Source organism: Pestalotiopsis fici (genome assembly GCF_000516985.1).
Source record: "Pestalotiopsis fici W106-1 unplaced genomic scaffold PFICI_Scf_11, whole genome shotgun sequence".
Classification (NCBI taxonomy): Eukaryota; Fungi; Ascomycota; class Sordariomycetes; order Amphisphaeriales; family Sporocadaceae; genus Pestalotiopsis; species Pestalotiopsis fici.
The window spans coordinates 1233175-1248497 of NW_006917101.1; the positions used below are offsets into that span (position 1 = coordinate 1233175).

The 15323-nt window shown below is 52.1% G+C and overlaps 5 protein-coding genes across 5 annotated transcripts; 2 read left to right on the forward strand and 3 right to left on the reverse strand.

Annotated features, from left to right (window-relative positions):
* Positions 1-568: 568 nt before the first annotated feature.
* Positions 569-1529, reverse strand: PFICI_13365 (uncharacterized protein; the record flags this gene model as incomplete). The annotated part of the gene is made up of 2 exons (XM_007841946.1): positions 569-1125; positions 1292-1529. 2 exons carry the CDS (start codon positions 1527-1529, stop codon positions 569-571), a joined length of 795 nt encoding a protein of 264 aa, XP_007840137.1.
* A 704-nt stretch (positions 1530-2233) lies between these two features.
* On the reverse strand, positions 2234-3088 carry PFICI_13366 (Endoplasmic reticulum vesicle protein 25; the record flags this gene model as incomplete). Its single annotated transcript, XM_007841947.1, has 3 exons — positions 2234-2550; positions 2664-2787; positions 2885-3088. 3 exons carry the CDS (start codon positions 3086-3088, stop codon positions 2234-2236), a joined length of 645 nt encoding a protein of 214 aa, XP_007840138.1.
* An 821-nt stretch (positions 3089-3909) lies between these two features.
* PFICI_13367 (uncharacterized protein) lies at positions 3910-4665 on the forward strand (the record flags this gene model as incomplete). Its single annotated transcript, XM_007841948.1, has 3 exons — positions 3910-3919; positions 3979-4329; positions 4427-4665. 3 exons carry the CDS (start codon positions 3910-3912, stop codon positions 4663-4665), a joined length of 600 nt encoding a protein of 199 aa, XP_007840139.1.
* Positions 4666-6295: 1630 nt separating this feature from the next.
* PFICI_13368 (uncharacterized protein) lies at positions 6296-9688 on the reverse strand (the record flags this gene model as incomplete). Its single annotated transcript, XM_007841949.1, has 1 exon — positions 6296-9688. The coding sequence occupies one exon, from the start codon at positions 9686-9688 to the stop codon at positions 6296-6298; it is 3393 nt and encodes a 1130-aa protein (XP_007840140.1).
* Positions 9689-13353: 3665 nt separating this feature from the next.
* Positions 13354-14909, forward strand: PFICI_13369 (agmatinase 1; the record flags this gene model as incomplete). Its single annotated transcript, XM_007841950.1, has 7 exons — positions 13354-13485; positions 13550-13646; positions 13703-13793; positions 13846-13929; positions 13994-14223; positions 14283-14701; positions 14781-14909. 7 exons carry the CDS (start codon positions 13354-13356, stop codon positions 14907-14909), a joined length of 1182 nt encoding a protein of 393 aa, XP_007840141.1.
* Positions 14910-15323: the final 414 nt, after the last annotated feature.

The window sequence follows — 15323 nt, forward strand, 5'->3', positions numbered from 1 at the left end:
ATCTCTGCTGTCACTGGCCACATATTTTATTCTCTGCTCTCCTTGTGCACCTTTATGCTGTACAAATCTAACTCGAGTGAACTTGGCACCATTCAGCGTTGTTGGCATTGTACAGGTCCGACACTCTTGGTTCTGGTCCCTCGTCTCAGATACATCTGTAATCTGAAAATTGTTTCATTTTTTTTCTTTTTTGTACACCTACACCAAGATCGTCTCTCTCAAGAGTCTCGGCTTACACTAAAAACCCCTTCTGATCTATCAAATATGGGCAACAAATCTATAGCGATCCAATGATGCTTCTCACCATCAGCCCACAATCGCATGGCTGATACCATGCACTTTCCTTTCACTTCAACCCTGCTTCATAGGTTGATATTTTATCTACAGCGACGTAATGCTTATCCCTCGTCTCTTTTCCACAGTCGTCCTTTTTATACATGATACACGAATTATACACGAATTATACCATGTAGGCTGATAATACAGCAACCATCAAACCCGTCGAAAGATTACCCCTTTTCCGCAAACAAGATAAGACACATGTTTAGTCTTTTCTTCTTGGAATTGTCTAGTTCTTCAGGTTGGGCATGAATCCCATACCGCCACCCTCCTCGCCGCCCATGCTGCGTCTCTTGACGTGCTCGCGCAGCAGGGCCAGGACCTCGCTGTCCTGCCACCGCTTGGGCACGGGCCGGTACGCGGGCTTGAACGTGCCCACCGTCTGCGCCCACTCGCCCTCGCCGGGCTTGCGGTACGGCTCCTCCGAGGCGGCGGCGGCGGCGGCGGCGGCGTTCTTGCCGGCCTGCCCGGGCGGCGCCTTGAGGTCGTCGGCTGCGGCTTGGAAGGGCGAGGTGGGCTGCCATGAAGAAGAAGAAGATGACTTTGACGACGACGACGACGATGGGGCGGGAGGAGTGGTGGTGGATTGCTGCTGGGAAGAAGAGGTTGCCTCGGTGGCGGGCGATGGGGCCTCTTGGGTTGCCCAGTAGTAAATGTCCCAATCGTTCTCGTCGAGAAACAGGTCGTACTGCGCCATCTGCTCCTTGGACATGTTGGGTAGGTACGTGTCGGCAAAGGTCGAGAGCAAAAGGTCGGATTCGAGGGTTCCGCGCTTACGGGACTGGTCTGGAAACAAGCAAGTTAGACATTCGTTTTGTCAAGCTGGGCGGATATTTGCATTGTTTTGTTTTCTTTCTTTGCAATAGAGATTGGGGAATATTGGAGGAGAGGAGGTTTCTGCAGTCATTGCGCAGGTCGAATGATAATGGACAGGTGAAGATGTAAAACTTACAGACTAACCGCGCGCGCATCGTCCTCTCGTCCTCGCCGACGCGGCGCAGGGGCTCAATCTTGAACTCGGCGCCCTCGAGCTCGCCAACGCTCATTTCGCCGCCCGAGGGAGGATCGATTGGTGGTGCATTGGACACGCGGGCGGCGAGGCTTGTGCGGACCGAGAATGGACGAGATGTTGCGGCCAGAGCTCTGGGAGCCGCCACCGTCCGTCGCAAGACTGATCGCAGGACTGCCATTTTTTTTTCTGGCCAAGGATTGGGTTGAACTACTGTCGAGTGCTACGCGGTGCGTCAAAGTAATTTATTTCACAATTTGGTGAATGGATCTGTAGTCGCAGATAATTGTTTCCAGCTGAGAAGGTGTTGAAGCTGGAGATGGCTAATCGTTGACGTAGAGGAAATTCTTAGTCCACTTCCGAGCTTGGAGATTGCCGAGGCCGCATTCCCTCCCCGGAACGGATCTTTGCCGCGACTGGTCCGGATGATCGGCCAGGTTCGGAGGTCCCTCTATCGATATAGATGAAGCTTTTTGTAGCATAAAGATCTACTATGTACATGTGGCATTGCTGCCACTCGTCTCACATTGACTTGAAAATATTTAATGCTGGTCATCATCACATTACTACGTCCCCAACGAAGCGACTTGGCTTTGGGATTCCCGCAAATCACCACGCATGAAACAAAAGAGGCTGTCAATCGTCACACCGTGCATTCATTTCTAACCTTGATGCCATCAGGACGCCTTGCCCTGACAAATGATCATATGATACATAGCCTAGAGGTCTCTGTCTATAGAGTCTCCTCCTTTTCTTTCGAATCCATGAGTGGAAGTGAAATCACAACCCGATACTGATACTCCAAGTTCTCCATGTTTGTCCATCCATCAAGTATAGAACGGTCCCTGCCTTTTTCATTTCCCGTGAATCTTGGTGCCGTGGTATTTAGATCAAGTGCTTGCTGCGGAAGTATGCCCTGAGATACATGATCTGCCAGCCCCAAAGGGCAATGAGCAACATGGTCGTGCCAATGCCGAACCACTTGACACGGGTGTTTGTGCTCTCGTTTGTGTCTCGCAGCTTCTGCTCACGCGAACGAAGGTAGTCCATCTCGGTAACGATTTCGGAAATTGTCTCCTCGATACGGCGGAGCTCGGCCTCGATTGGCTTCAGCTTCTCGGTGGCCTGAATAGCGGACCAGTCTTTCGCGTCGGCACCAATGTCAATGTCGAGCTCGACGTGGCGGTAAGGGTTACCCGGTCCTATAACATCCGGGTCAGCTTCCAATGTGCCATCCTAAAGATCAATTGGCGGCGGCCAGATGCCTTGTCATATGGGATGTGGGTGACACGGGACGGGAAAGAAGGCCACGTACTGCCAGTGAGAAGGTTCTCGAAGCAAACATCGAACGCAGCGTCGGCGTGCGAAGTAAAGACCTGTCGCGACTCGCCGACAACATCCTTGGCGCGACCATACTCATTTCCTACGGCATCCTTGATCTGCAAGGACACAACAGTATACTCATTAGCCTTTGTCCACTTTCCAAGAATCGGACAGGTAACGAAAAGACCGGGCCCAAATGTGAACCAGACGCACATTGATGTTGACAGCCATTCCATCGCCCTTGCGTCCGTCGATTGTGGCCGTCACCACGACCAGCGTGTCCTTGGCGACGAAATTCCGTATGCACCTCTCATTCTTGCCGTGCTTGGCCTCGAGATCGAACTTGAGAGCAGAGATGGAGGAAATGAAGAATAGGAGGCCGCAGACGTACTGCAGCCATGTCCGGGAAAATGCCATGGTCGGCGATTGCGAAGGAAAACAAAGATGCGGCGTCGTTGTCCAAGATCGTGATGTTCAGGACCAACCAGAAGCTTTTGAAAAGGAGCTTCCTTGATACTAGAGGCCAGAATATCAGAAGATGCGCGGCGGCGCCTTACAAGCACGTTAACTGCTACCTGGCCAAGGCTCTAGCTCCATAAATGCGACAGGGGTCAAGCTAAGATAGAGTAAAGTCGAGCATGAGATATGCAAACGTCGAGAATGATATTCTTTTAAGAGATATCATTTCCTAGAGTTTGGGCTTGAGTTGTGTATTTGACACGGTTCGTTTTTTGGATATTTAATCTCTCGATGAATCCAAATGATTGCTACAAGTATTTCCATCAGCCTGAAAGTATTACGTTCACCGCATTGACCCGAGATACAAGCTTTGAGTGCCTTTTTTCTTGACTAGATACACGATGACAAGTAATCTGTATGCAACTACAAAGTATTATGACAAAATCCACAACGGCTTGCTAGATCACGTGGGGCTTCTTCCAGCATTCCCTTGTCCTCAAGGTCTTTAGCCTTTTAGGTTGCTGCTCCATAGCTATTGTCGGTACCTAGGCTAGGTAGCTTCTCTCTGTGGGCGACGAGCCATTGTGTACCCCAGTTATTTTCTCTACTGTCCATTAGTAGCAGCCGCGCCATTCTTTCACCATCGCGACTTGAAGCTGCTGAGCAAGCCGCATCCGTTCTTGCATCACTCCTTGCCAAAACATCAGATCTCGATACAACGCGTCGAATACCGTATTTGAACTTGCAGCCGATCTGTCCATCTGGGCGCAACCGTCAAGATGCCAAAGTGTGAGTTCTTTGATATTCCGAATCTCCTTCCTCGAAAGCTGCTAACCTCGCATCTCCAGTCTTCTGCGATTATTGCGATGTCTACTTGACACACGACTCCATGTCGGTGCGCAAAGCCCACAACAGTGGTCGTAACCACCTCCGTAATGTTGTCGACTACTATCAACAAATCGGCCACGAAAAGGCACAGTCCGTCATCGATAGCATCACCTCGTCCTACGCCGCTGAAGGTCAAGCACACGCCAACCCCATGCTGCCCCAGAATCAGCCTGGCCACGGTGCTCCTCTCGGCATGCCTGGTGGCTTTCCTGGAGGCATGCCACCCCCTTTCCCGGGTATGCCACCATTGCCTGGTATGCCAGGCGCTCCTCCGCTGCCGCCTGGCGCTTTTGGTGCACAGGGTCTACCTCGTGAGTCCCCTTATCCTCCGTATCGTCGCTGTTCGTCATATGTGCGCAGCCGTACAATCCAGTCTTGATAATGAGCAACCGTCTAACCGTCTCCTAGCTCCTCCTGGTGGCGGTCGAGGCATGCCGCCCTTTCCTCCACCTGGCACAGGTAACCAAAGCGGACTGCCACCCTTCCCCTTCCCTCCGCCTGGTGCTCCTGGAGGCTTGCAGTTTCCCCCGCCCGGTACCGCTGGAGCTCCTCCGTTTCCTCCGTTCCCCGGACAAGGGTTTCCGACACCGCCTGGCATGCCACCCTTTCAACCGCCTCCTGGTGGTCAATCACATGGCGGACGTTAAGCCGTGATCTTAATATCGATGGCATTCAGACCACGGAATACCTTGAAGTGTATCGTATCAACCAAGTACTACAGCGATGAAGCATTCTTCTGGCCCCCTCTGCGCTCGAGTTGGAGTTGAGCAGAATCAAACGGCCCTCAAGAACCCGGTGAACACCAAAACATCACGAGCATGGTAGGCCGACCGGCGAGTACAAGTTACTACTGGTAAGCTGTCAAGCACTTATCCTAGATTATCCTTCACAGCAGCACCGATGTGCAGTGGTAGTCCATCGATTCAGAGTGTTCGTCATCGAGCATGACAGCAGAACGGGCGTAAGGGAAAACGGTTGGTTTTTGGCGTCATGGCTCTCCTCCGATTCTCCGGTCTTACCCTGCCCAGTAAATGGCCACCACCGGCCCGCTGCAACATGGTCGTTTCCCGAAGTTGACGGCAATTTTCATGATGGATGTTGTAGATGGCAATGTTACTGTTATCAACAGCCGGCTTGAGCAGATACTACGTGGCCAAGTTACTGATGTATCGTGAAACACCAGTTGGCTGATCCATTGCCATCGTAGCCCATCGCAACCGATGGTTATCATTGTTGCAAGATCTCACTTTTATGCAGTTCTGCTTGAGAGCAACCCGTCGGGAAATCACCATGTTTATATACTACAGCCAGATGCTCACCTTTTCAGTGCAGCACTCATTCAGTGTCGAGAAACACTTGAGCCTGCTCACTTTTCGCACCCTGGAAGGAGGAGAAGCAGCTATTGGATGGGGTAGGCCGCTGCCAGATGCCAGATCATGCAAGGGGCTGGGGATAATAGGTAGCATAGATGGTTTAATAGAAGACATAATAAACTGCATATCATCATTCGGAAGTATTGTTTATGCTAAAGCCATGACCTTGACTGGGCTGCTGGGCTTGAGTCGAAACGTCGAGGAAACGTGAGAACTACGTTCACTAGATTTCAAGAACAGAAGAACATCATGGGATTAAAGCAGAAACAACGCCTAGTAATTCATTCATATCATGTCAAAAGAGTCATCTATCGTGCAATCGTTCTATAGCACCTGTACAAGGGGTGATGGGTTTGTTTTCAGTAAACATGTGACCATTCGTTCCACTTCAATCCAATCCAATCCTTTCTTATTTCGATAATTTCCATAGAAATCGTGCATATCGTGTCCTGTTCATCTCCTGAACTCTTGTTTCCTTCCCTGTTTTTGCTCGTCCAAAGAAGAGAAACTTTCCGAGGTTCAAGCAACAAACGTTTAGGACTAGATTTGATGAACACCCCACTCCCTCTACAAGTACAGTCGATCGCTTCATTCAATGTTCATAATGTAACCAGTAGGGTCGAGACCTCTGGTGATCGTTAAGTCGTTTGCATCGTGATGGTTAATCTGGTGTTGGATTGCCGGCTTGTGCCATGGACACCAAGATTTGAAGTACGTTTTCACAGAACAGTGACGTACCATGGCATGGATGGTCTTAGAGTGGTTGGTGATCCGAGGCTTCCCATGCCACTCTCGTAGTTGCTTCCAGACGACGTTTGACTCTCCGCACACACGGTTCTGTTCTGGAGGCCGGGATAAATGTGACCATTGTCGCAGAAGGGTCTTCATCTGCATCATCGGTTCTCTAGACCTGGACTTGGACCCTTGGTGCTCGTGCAGTGCCGTCATCTTCAACTCGGTTGGAAGAACGGACATATCCAGTCTGGTAGCTTGGACCCTTGTAGCTGTGCCGTTTGATGACCTCACCCAGGTCATCTCTGACTTCGCGTGGGCCGCTGATCTTCTGCCTGAGCTCCTCGCTACGTTTGAGCCTCCGCTTTTCACTGAAGCGGCGTTGGAGACCCTGGATGCCAATCTGTCCTATCTTATCCTGCCACCCTGGGAAGAAGCGGTGCCCATTTGCATCAACACGCTTCTCTTCACCCCAGGCGCGATGTCCGTGGCGAGCAGTCGGGGCCGTTGAAGGTCGTTCTTGGTCTTGCCCCGCGTCTGTGTGACGACGGCGCCGCTGGGAAGGTGACTGGTCTTGGCCCGTCGTGGTGGTGTCCCGTTGGCGCGTGACGCGCAGATTACCGCTTGTAGTCCGCTGGATCGTGCGTCGTTCTGGACCACGGTCATCGGACGAAGTATAGTGGTCGTCACTAGTAATTGGCAAAATGGCAAAGGTATGCTTCATACGTGCAGACAAGGAGCGCCGAGGTGGTGGCGGTCGAGGTGAGTCTGGCGCAGGATAGCGATACCCTTCGTCATCCTGACCAGGAATGTCGTGGACCCAGTCTTCTTGCTCGGGATCAAAATGAAGTTGCAGAGATGCTGGGCGCCAGAACGGATGGAGTTTCTCCTCCTCAGCCGGTGGATCCTCAATCGTTGGATACTGGTGTCGAATCGCATCTGCCCCATGCTCCATGGCCGGATTTTCAGCCGTCTCCTTGCGAACATTTCTGGTGAGCGACAGGGTTCGTGACAGAATCTTTTGTCGGAGGATGCCAGTGTCTGAGTTCTTGCGCAGGCTGAAAGCCCGTCTAACGAGCGAGGGCTTTCTCTCGACATTGGTGCTCTCAAAATAGTTGCCCATCATCTTCATCTTGTCGGCTGCTGGAGTAAGACCAGAAGGTGTAGCCGGTGTCAATTTGATTGCAGGAGGCTCGGGAGGTGCTCGTGGATTTCTAAGCGGAGAATCCACGTCATTCAGGGAGAAGTCGGGTTGGGGAGGTGTGACAGGTTCACCATTAGGACCAGTTGTGGTGATACTAGGTCCCTCAGGTGCGGTTACAGGTTTCTTTTCAATTGCATCTGTACCATTATGCTTCTCTTCCTGCGGTTCGTTTGCTTCAAACGCTTTGGACAGGTGGTTGACCACAAGCAGGGATTGGTTCTTGTGCGGGTAGATGTTCACCGCCAGAGCTTCCGAAACCTCAGCAGCAGAATGATGTGTACCGGCTGTTTCAATCGAAGCAATGGAGAATGGTGTATTGTGGGTTGTAAGCCGTTTGCCAAAGAAAGGATCGCCATTATGATCAACCAATAATTTGTGGTCATGCGTGTCCTTATCCTTGTGTAACTCCGCGGAAGTGGTTGGTTGCAGCCTGTTTGGGTCTGGATGATCGTTCTCAGCGGGGATGTATTCAACTTCCGGGACATCTGGTGCGTGTTCCACAGCTACTGGGGGTGGAGGCTGGTCCTTCGTTTGCTGGTCTTGTGCTGCTTGCAAGGCATTATGGAGCTTCAAGCTTTCCGCAGTCAGCGATCCCGGGTGCGAGCCGGTAAGCGAGTTGGCGCGGGAGTTGTTTCTAGAATTATTGCGACTTGTTGGGGCAGAGAGAGATGACGTTCGAAGGGGTACAATTGGAGGATAGTCTGCGGTTCGCTGGTCGCCAGAAAGTGATGCGTCAGATGCTGAAGTGGATCTCGCCCGTCCGCGCTGGGGTCCACGGTCAACACGAGGCGGCGTCTGTTTCTCTCTGGGTTGCTTCGACGTGGGCACCGGGCTCAGACTGTTGCTTCTCTGAGACCTTCGACTACTTGTAGATCTCAGCGATGGAGTGCCTGCGGATTTCATTGATGTCTTTCGATTGGGGATGACAACCACGGGAATCGCGCCCGTCTTCCAGACATCGCGTCGAGCCTTGCGACTAGCCAGGGAATTGACCGTTGCTGATGATGCATAGCTATCGGTCCGGCCACTCTCGACTCCCGCACGAGGCCTGCGCCTCAGGCCTGCCTCGCTTATGCCTGCAGAGTTTGTTGTAGAGCTTGTAGGTGAAGATCCGAACCTCGACTCCCGTAAAGCCAGGTGTTTCTTAACATGGCGCAAAGTTCTAGGCCTTTGATGAGGCGTCTCAACCAAGATAGCTTCCACGACTGTAGACATTGTTGACCTGGTAGACACGCCGGAAAATCTTCTGACGTCACTGAGGTTGGGAGATTCTACCGTGGCGGCGGAATTCCAGCGGTGTCCGCGATCAGAGGTCCCTACGGGTGAAGAACACACCCGCAAACCTTCGTGCAGAGGCATGGATCGGAGAGCCTTGGTGGCGTTGGTTGGGGTGATGGTCGTGTCCTCAAGGACCTCGGCGCCTTTGTCCCTCGACGCATGTTCTCCGCTCATGATCGTTTGGCGCCGCCGCTTCCGCACGGTCACATTCCTCATAAGATTGTCGTCCCATTCCAACTCGACCTCATTATTCGATGCTGACCCAGTATCCCACGCACCATCAAAGGTGAAGAATTCTTGCTTAGTTCGCGGAGTCAGATTTTCATCTGATTCTAGTCCTAGTCCCAGGCCAATGCTTCTAGCCTGGCTCTTTTGCGATCCCGAAGGTTGCCGGACTGTGTTCTGCGATGATTGTCTGGAAGCAGCAGTAGGTCGTGACATGGATTTTCTGTCTTCGTCTGACGAGTATGGATCTTCCCTAGCAGTTTTGAATGATGCAGTCCGCGAGTCGGCAGTGGTTGCCTTCGAGAATGCGCGATCAGCGAGTAGGAGCGGGCGAAATGCCTTTGGTCTACGTGCTTGGTGGGGTGGCGTCACATCTGGGGTAGGTGGGCTTCTTTGGTTTGGTGGGGTGCCCGGTAGTATCCTCGCCGCCGAGAGTGTGGATGCGCTCTGCACTGGGGTCGCGACACAAGTCGGACTGGATGGCGGAACAGAATGGGTCGTCGTCGACTGGCTGCTGGTTGACGTGCGCGGAAGTGCTGGCGGCGTGGGGGGCAGATCAGGAACACCGCTTCGGCGAGACTGCGAGGGCGGGCTTGAGAGTTGGGAGCTGGAATCGGACCACGATAGTTTGGATTCAGAGAAGGCCTGTGGAGCTTGGGCGGCGTTGTGTGCGCTAAACGTCTTGCTAATATGGTTTCTCGGGTGCGGGAGATTTTTGTGTCTTCGTAGCGACTTGCGACCAGTGGAATTAATGGTCAAGGATGAGCTGTCAAAGGCGGGAGGATCGAAGTACAGGCCGCGGCCGCCGCCGCCGCTCTGAGTCGCAGGCGGTAAAACGGTTTCGGTTGAAGAAAGCATCGCGTCGGAAATTTGTGGTTTACACCACGCTCCCGTTGTTATTAGTTCACTCATCAAGTTCTGCTCCACCATAAGGCTCGTAGCATCGTCACAATGTAGGAACCAGATATAAAAAGTCCCCCGGGTGCCTGCGAACTTGGCGAGTATGGGTTGCGCGTGAGGGACCAGCCACAGAGGGTGTCGACGGGTAGCGGGAACCGCGAGCTTGCGTCACTCCAGCTCCAGTTCCAACTCCAGTCTAACAAGACGTGCCTTTTCTTCTCTGTGATCACAGAGTAGATGACGGTTGACAGTGCTAGACACCCAACCAGGGACCAACCAAGACAAGACGAGACAAGAGGACAGGACGGCCAGCCGGTCAGAAATTAGAAAAGCAGGTAAATTGCAGCAGTCAAAAGTATGTCGAAACCCTGGGTGCAGAAAAGAGCCAGTCCAGATCAGCTATTCGTGAGGAGAGCGCATATCTCAGCTGCGGGCAAGACGGCTTGGTGGTTCTGTCCGTTCCCCCTGCGCTGGTGGGATGCGATGAGCACGGCTCCCGCGACGGGACGGTCACTGCGCAGACATGAGGACAGGCGAGGAAAGAAAGGTGTTGGCAGTTCAGCTATACCAGTCTGCGACGTATTGTCTTTTTGGTGTGGCGGACGGGCGCAGCCGAGGAAGAGGTAAGTATGCTCACAGGGTCACTTTCTGGCAGCGGCTCGTGAGCACAAATGTAGTGCAGAGGGTGAAGCAATTTTTCGAGTAGAGACGGCACACAGAGGCAGCAGGAGGAAGCAGAGGAAGCAAGCAAAAACGTCAGAGGGACAGACAAGCCAGCATCGACGACATGGGCTCACATACCTTAGGTAAAGACCACAAGGGCCCCCGATTCGTTGACTTTGGGAAAGCCGGAATCGAATCCAGTCGCGTTGCAGGGCCATGGAAAGTGGCTGGGCGGAGAGCCGGGCGAGGGTCTATGGGGGGCCTAGGGAACTCTCTTTGGGGGTATCTAACCGATCTGGTCCCAAACTGCAGCAGCGCAGTTACCAAAAACGTCCGAAGTGGAATGATGGCATCACCTTTTTCTTCTCTTTCCCTTCCGGTGAAACTCCAAGTTGGAGGATGCAATCCCTTTGGCTGGGGGTTCCGGTAAAATTATCACTACTACAATTCTCACCAGTCCACGTTGAAGTACATAGATGGAGATAACCTAGTTGACAACACCTACTATCATTGATGTGCTGTGGTTTTGCTCTCGAGAGCCGGGCCTAGGCACTATTTATTTTTCTTATTAGTGGACCGCTTGCTTGCTTGGCACCCTAGAAGGTCTTGAATCTAGCCAAGTATATTCACCACGTACTACGTATATTCAGGGCACGGCTAGTCCAGGCTGTAGACTATTATATGAGCATGACCGTTTCAAACCCTAATAAAATAAATGCATCAAGGTGGGCAGACCCTTTTTTTCCTTTCCCTGCGAAGGACGTGCGCAATTTATAATGCGAAAATCCTTCTGTAGATAGAGACAGGATGGGTGGATGGATGGATGGATGGATGGAGGGGACTTCTGAGACTCGGTGCCAGTGCCCGGAACACCGAGAGCTGCAGCGTTTAGCATAGCGTAGGTGTTGACAGCGCCTACCTACCTTAACGGAAAGCGAGAGGGACTCTCGGCCCAGCTGCTGCAACTTCTATCATCGGCTGCCACCCAAATGTATTTTGCGCAGAGTTTGCACACTGATCGTGCTCCACGAGTCTTTGCCATCACGAGGAGCCGGCGACGTGCTGTACTCCTTCTCTCTGCAGGACGCGGCCGAAACGAAAAGGACAAATCAACTTCCTCCAAAGGCCTCAGCACTCTTGAGTCTTATTAGACCTACAGTCTGCACCCCCCAGCCGAACGAATCACAGCTCGCTACCAAATGCACCTAGTAGCTCAGCCCATGTCCTCTGCCGGTTTCTTCCAAGAGCCAATGTGAGTCTACGAATACCCAGTACCACTGCCTACGTACGACGTGCAAAAAAGCACTCAACTCCTCTCTCTCTCTCTCTCTCGGTGGGGGTGGTTGGCACCCACAAAAAGCAGGTCGATCGATGGTCGCAGCACAACGTATTGAGCCGCCAGCGCCAAATGTTGTTGCGAATCATGAACAAGATTCAAATGGCACACAGCCAGGCCCGCACAAATGGCCAACAACCCGATTTCTACGTCGAGACTCCAAATATTCGACCATTGGCATCAATGGGCCACTCGAACCAAATTGGGACAGTAACAACCTCCAGAGGGAAACCGTTCTGACGCCATGCATTGAGCCAAGTCAAATTGGCGACCAACGAGAACTCAAATCTTTCCAAGGTGCCACGTCTAGTCAAACTCTTTCTTCTTGGTCATGGCATGATCGAGGGGCTCGAGCCTTGACCGTAAACAGGCCAAAACGAAAGGTTTCCTGGCTACCTGAGGGCAGACAGCATCTCGCGTTACGGCGCTAGAACACTTCTAGAATATGGCGTCTCGTTCTCAGCTGAGACCTTTCAAGGATATAGCCCCCAAATGGGTCCTAGGCCAAGCCAGTGCTGTTTATCGGTCCTGAGCCTTGCAAAATTCCCGCCTTGGACAACACTGCACCCAAAGTTGTGTAGAGTTGTAGGAAGTGAGAGTTTTGAAGCCAGTTCAAAAGGAATATCGGCTCTCGCACGTTTAAATACCGCCTTTCAAGTTGTGTCGTGCCTGTGGTCAGATCGGACCGAACCGGTCCATCTTTTCTCTGTTATCATCGTGGGTTTCGGGCGGTCAACTGAGGAAATCTATCGCACGATGGAATTGATTCCGGTATTCACTTTGGTATAGCTATAGCAAAGTGCTTTTTGGAATGTGCTGTCGTCTTGATAATTCCGCTGACACAGAGCAACAACTCTGGGCCTCCTATAACTAAGAGCTCCTCTGCCAATTCTTATCAGTGCTCGTCATAGGGCACTCTTCAATCCTGGTGCTTACCCCACACTCCCCATGGGTCTCTCGAACATATTTGCCTATACTGTTAACTCTATCCAGGCTTCTGTGGGCCGTGCCAACGTCGCTGCGGCTGCTCGACTTCCGATTGACTTGCGCCGATATTCATACTGATGCTGAGGTCATTTTCTCGGCAGAGCGAGCCATTGCGAGAGACGCATCGGATCTGCAGAAGCGCCTTCGGAGCCCATGCGAAAACATGCAAGCAAGAATCGCTTACATGATGAAGACAAGAACTTATCTATCGTTTGCCCCGCACGAGATGACTGGGTGCCATGTGTAGGAGAGGACTACCGACGCAGGTGCTGTCTTTACATAACAGCTACGAGCGTCATTACAAGTCACTTGCATGCAGCATAGTGAGCATCACTGCCGGGCCCATCAGACAAGCAACTCCCACTGGACACTGATCCTGGACAGCGATCTCACTTTTCCATCGTTGTCGTACACTACGTCTACGATAAGAAGACTGCGGTGAAGAGAAATGGCACCCATGTCTCTTGCTGCAGGACCGGAGATACCCCCTCTAGCTATCTTTTTCTGGTGTAGATAGTCTAGAAATATGTCATGGTTCTTTCTTATTTAAGTACGATGCCTTGGCTTGTCTTTGCCTGGACCTATACCTAGTTCTCTTGTAGAATCTTCCTTGCAAACGTTGAGAAGCTTCGCAAATATGATTTCCTCACTCCTTGTTCTTGGTTATGCGGCTCTCGCTGCCGCCCATGGTGATCACGGTCAGAAGTCTCTATCGGGACCTCATGAATCTTTGTGGTACAACACTCTGCCTGGTGATGGAGGAAAACAGGTTCGTTCAAGTCCTGACTCGGCCTTATAACCGAACCACGGTCATCTCTAACTATGCTTCTCAGGCGGACTCCGTCTTCTCGGGCATCTCCACTTTCGGGCGGCTGCCGTACCAGCCTTGTCTGAGCATGCGTGATGCCGAGTATGATATTGCATTCATTGGTTAGTTCGAATGTGGTGTATACCTTTTGAGTTCGGCACTCATGTTTTCAATCCAGGTGCTCCCTTCGACACCGGCACATCCTACCGACCCGGAGCTCGATTCGGACCATCGGGTATCCGTCAAGGATCGCGTCGCTTGAACCTATAGTAAGTTTTCAGTCCGGGATGTACAGGACATGGACTAATTCTGGACATGAAGTGGCGGCTACAACGTGCCGCTGGCCACGAACCCTTTCGATAGCTGGGCTACGGTTCTTGATTGCGGTGATATCCCCGTGACCTCGTCAGTGTCCTTGTTGACTTGCCACTTGGAGAAAGGCCGTGAGTTTGCTAATGTGTACATGTAGATATGATAACACTTGGGCTTTGAAGCAGATTGAAGAAGGACACTATCACATCTTGTCCAGAGACCCCAAGACCAACGCCAAGAAGGCTGGTCTTTCGAAGAAGGGCAAGACGCTTCCTCGTGTCATCACCTTGGGTGGTGATCACACCATTACGTTGCCTCTGCTACGCTCAATCAACCGTGCCTATGGCCCAGTGTCAGTCGTACACTTTGATAGCCATCTTGATACATGTAGGATTGAGCCCATCTTCCCGTCCCCGCTGGCTATCTGTGTGCTGATACCCTAGCAGGGAGACCAAAGGTCTTTGGAGGCTCACCCTCCGAGGTGGCAAGCATCAACCACGGAACCTACTTTTACCACGCAGCAATGGAGGGACTTTTGCGCAACGACTCCAACATCCACGCCGGCATCCGCACGACGCTCAGTGGGCCCAGCGACTATGAGAATGACGGCTACTGCGGCTTTGAGATTGTCGAAGCCCGCGAGGTCGACACCATTGGCACCGACGGCATCATCAAGAAGATTATCGACCGCGTCGGTACCACCAACCCCGTCTACCTGTCGCTCGATATCGACACGCTCGACCCGGCTTTTGCCCCCGCTACCGGTACCCCCGAGACTGGCGGATGGAGCACCAGAGAGCTGAGAACCATCCTGCGTGGACTGGAGGACCTGAACCTCATTGGCGCTGATGTTGTAGAGGTCGCGGTAAGTTGATTTTTTTTTTTTTTCAGAGTTGGAGGGGCTTTGCGAGTTGTGTCACGTGCGAAGCTGACTCGGAATATAGCCCGCCTACGACACAAATGCCGAGCACACCACCATGGCTGCTGCCGACGCTCTGTATGAAATCATGAGTATCATGGTCAAGAAGGGACCTCTAAGCTTGGATATTGAGGATGTCGAGACCGAATTGTAGGAGGTCTTGCTGCAATTGACCGAGGCGACATCAGAGATGTTTCCCAAATTGAGTGAAAGAGCAGAAAATGCACGGAAGTGGCTTTGATGAGTGATGGGATCATCCGGAGAGTGGGATGCAAAAGGACTGGGCGTTTTGAGGGGGTCAGCGTGGGTTTGCGAGCTGCAGAGAGCAGAATGAGATAAATGATATATGAAGTTATGGAGAGACATCCCATTCTAAACTTGTCCGTCACGTGAAAGAGTAAATGCAGCATGGAGCGATGGAAGATCTGTTGAGGCCCTGGCACTGCATCATCTTGTAGTCCGCTTTCATATCGGTGGACGGGACAACTCAATCATGTAGCACATGTCACAGCCTGCCAATCCTAGCGTTGGATCTCAAGGCCGGGATTGCCCTAGAGTATATACTGGC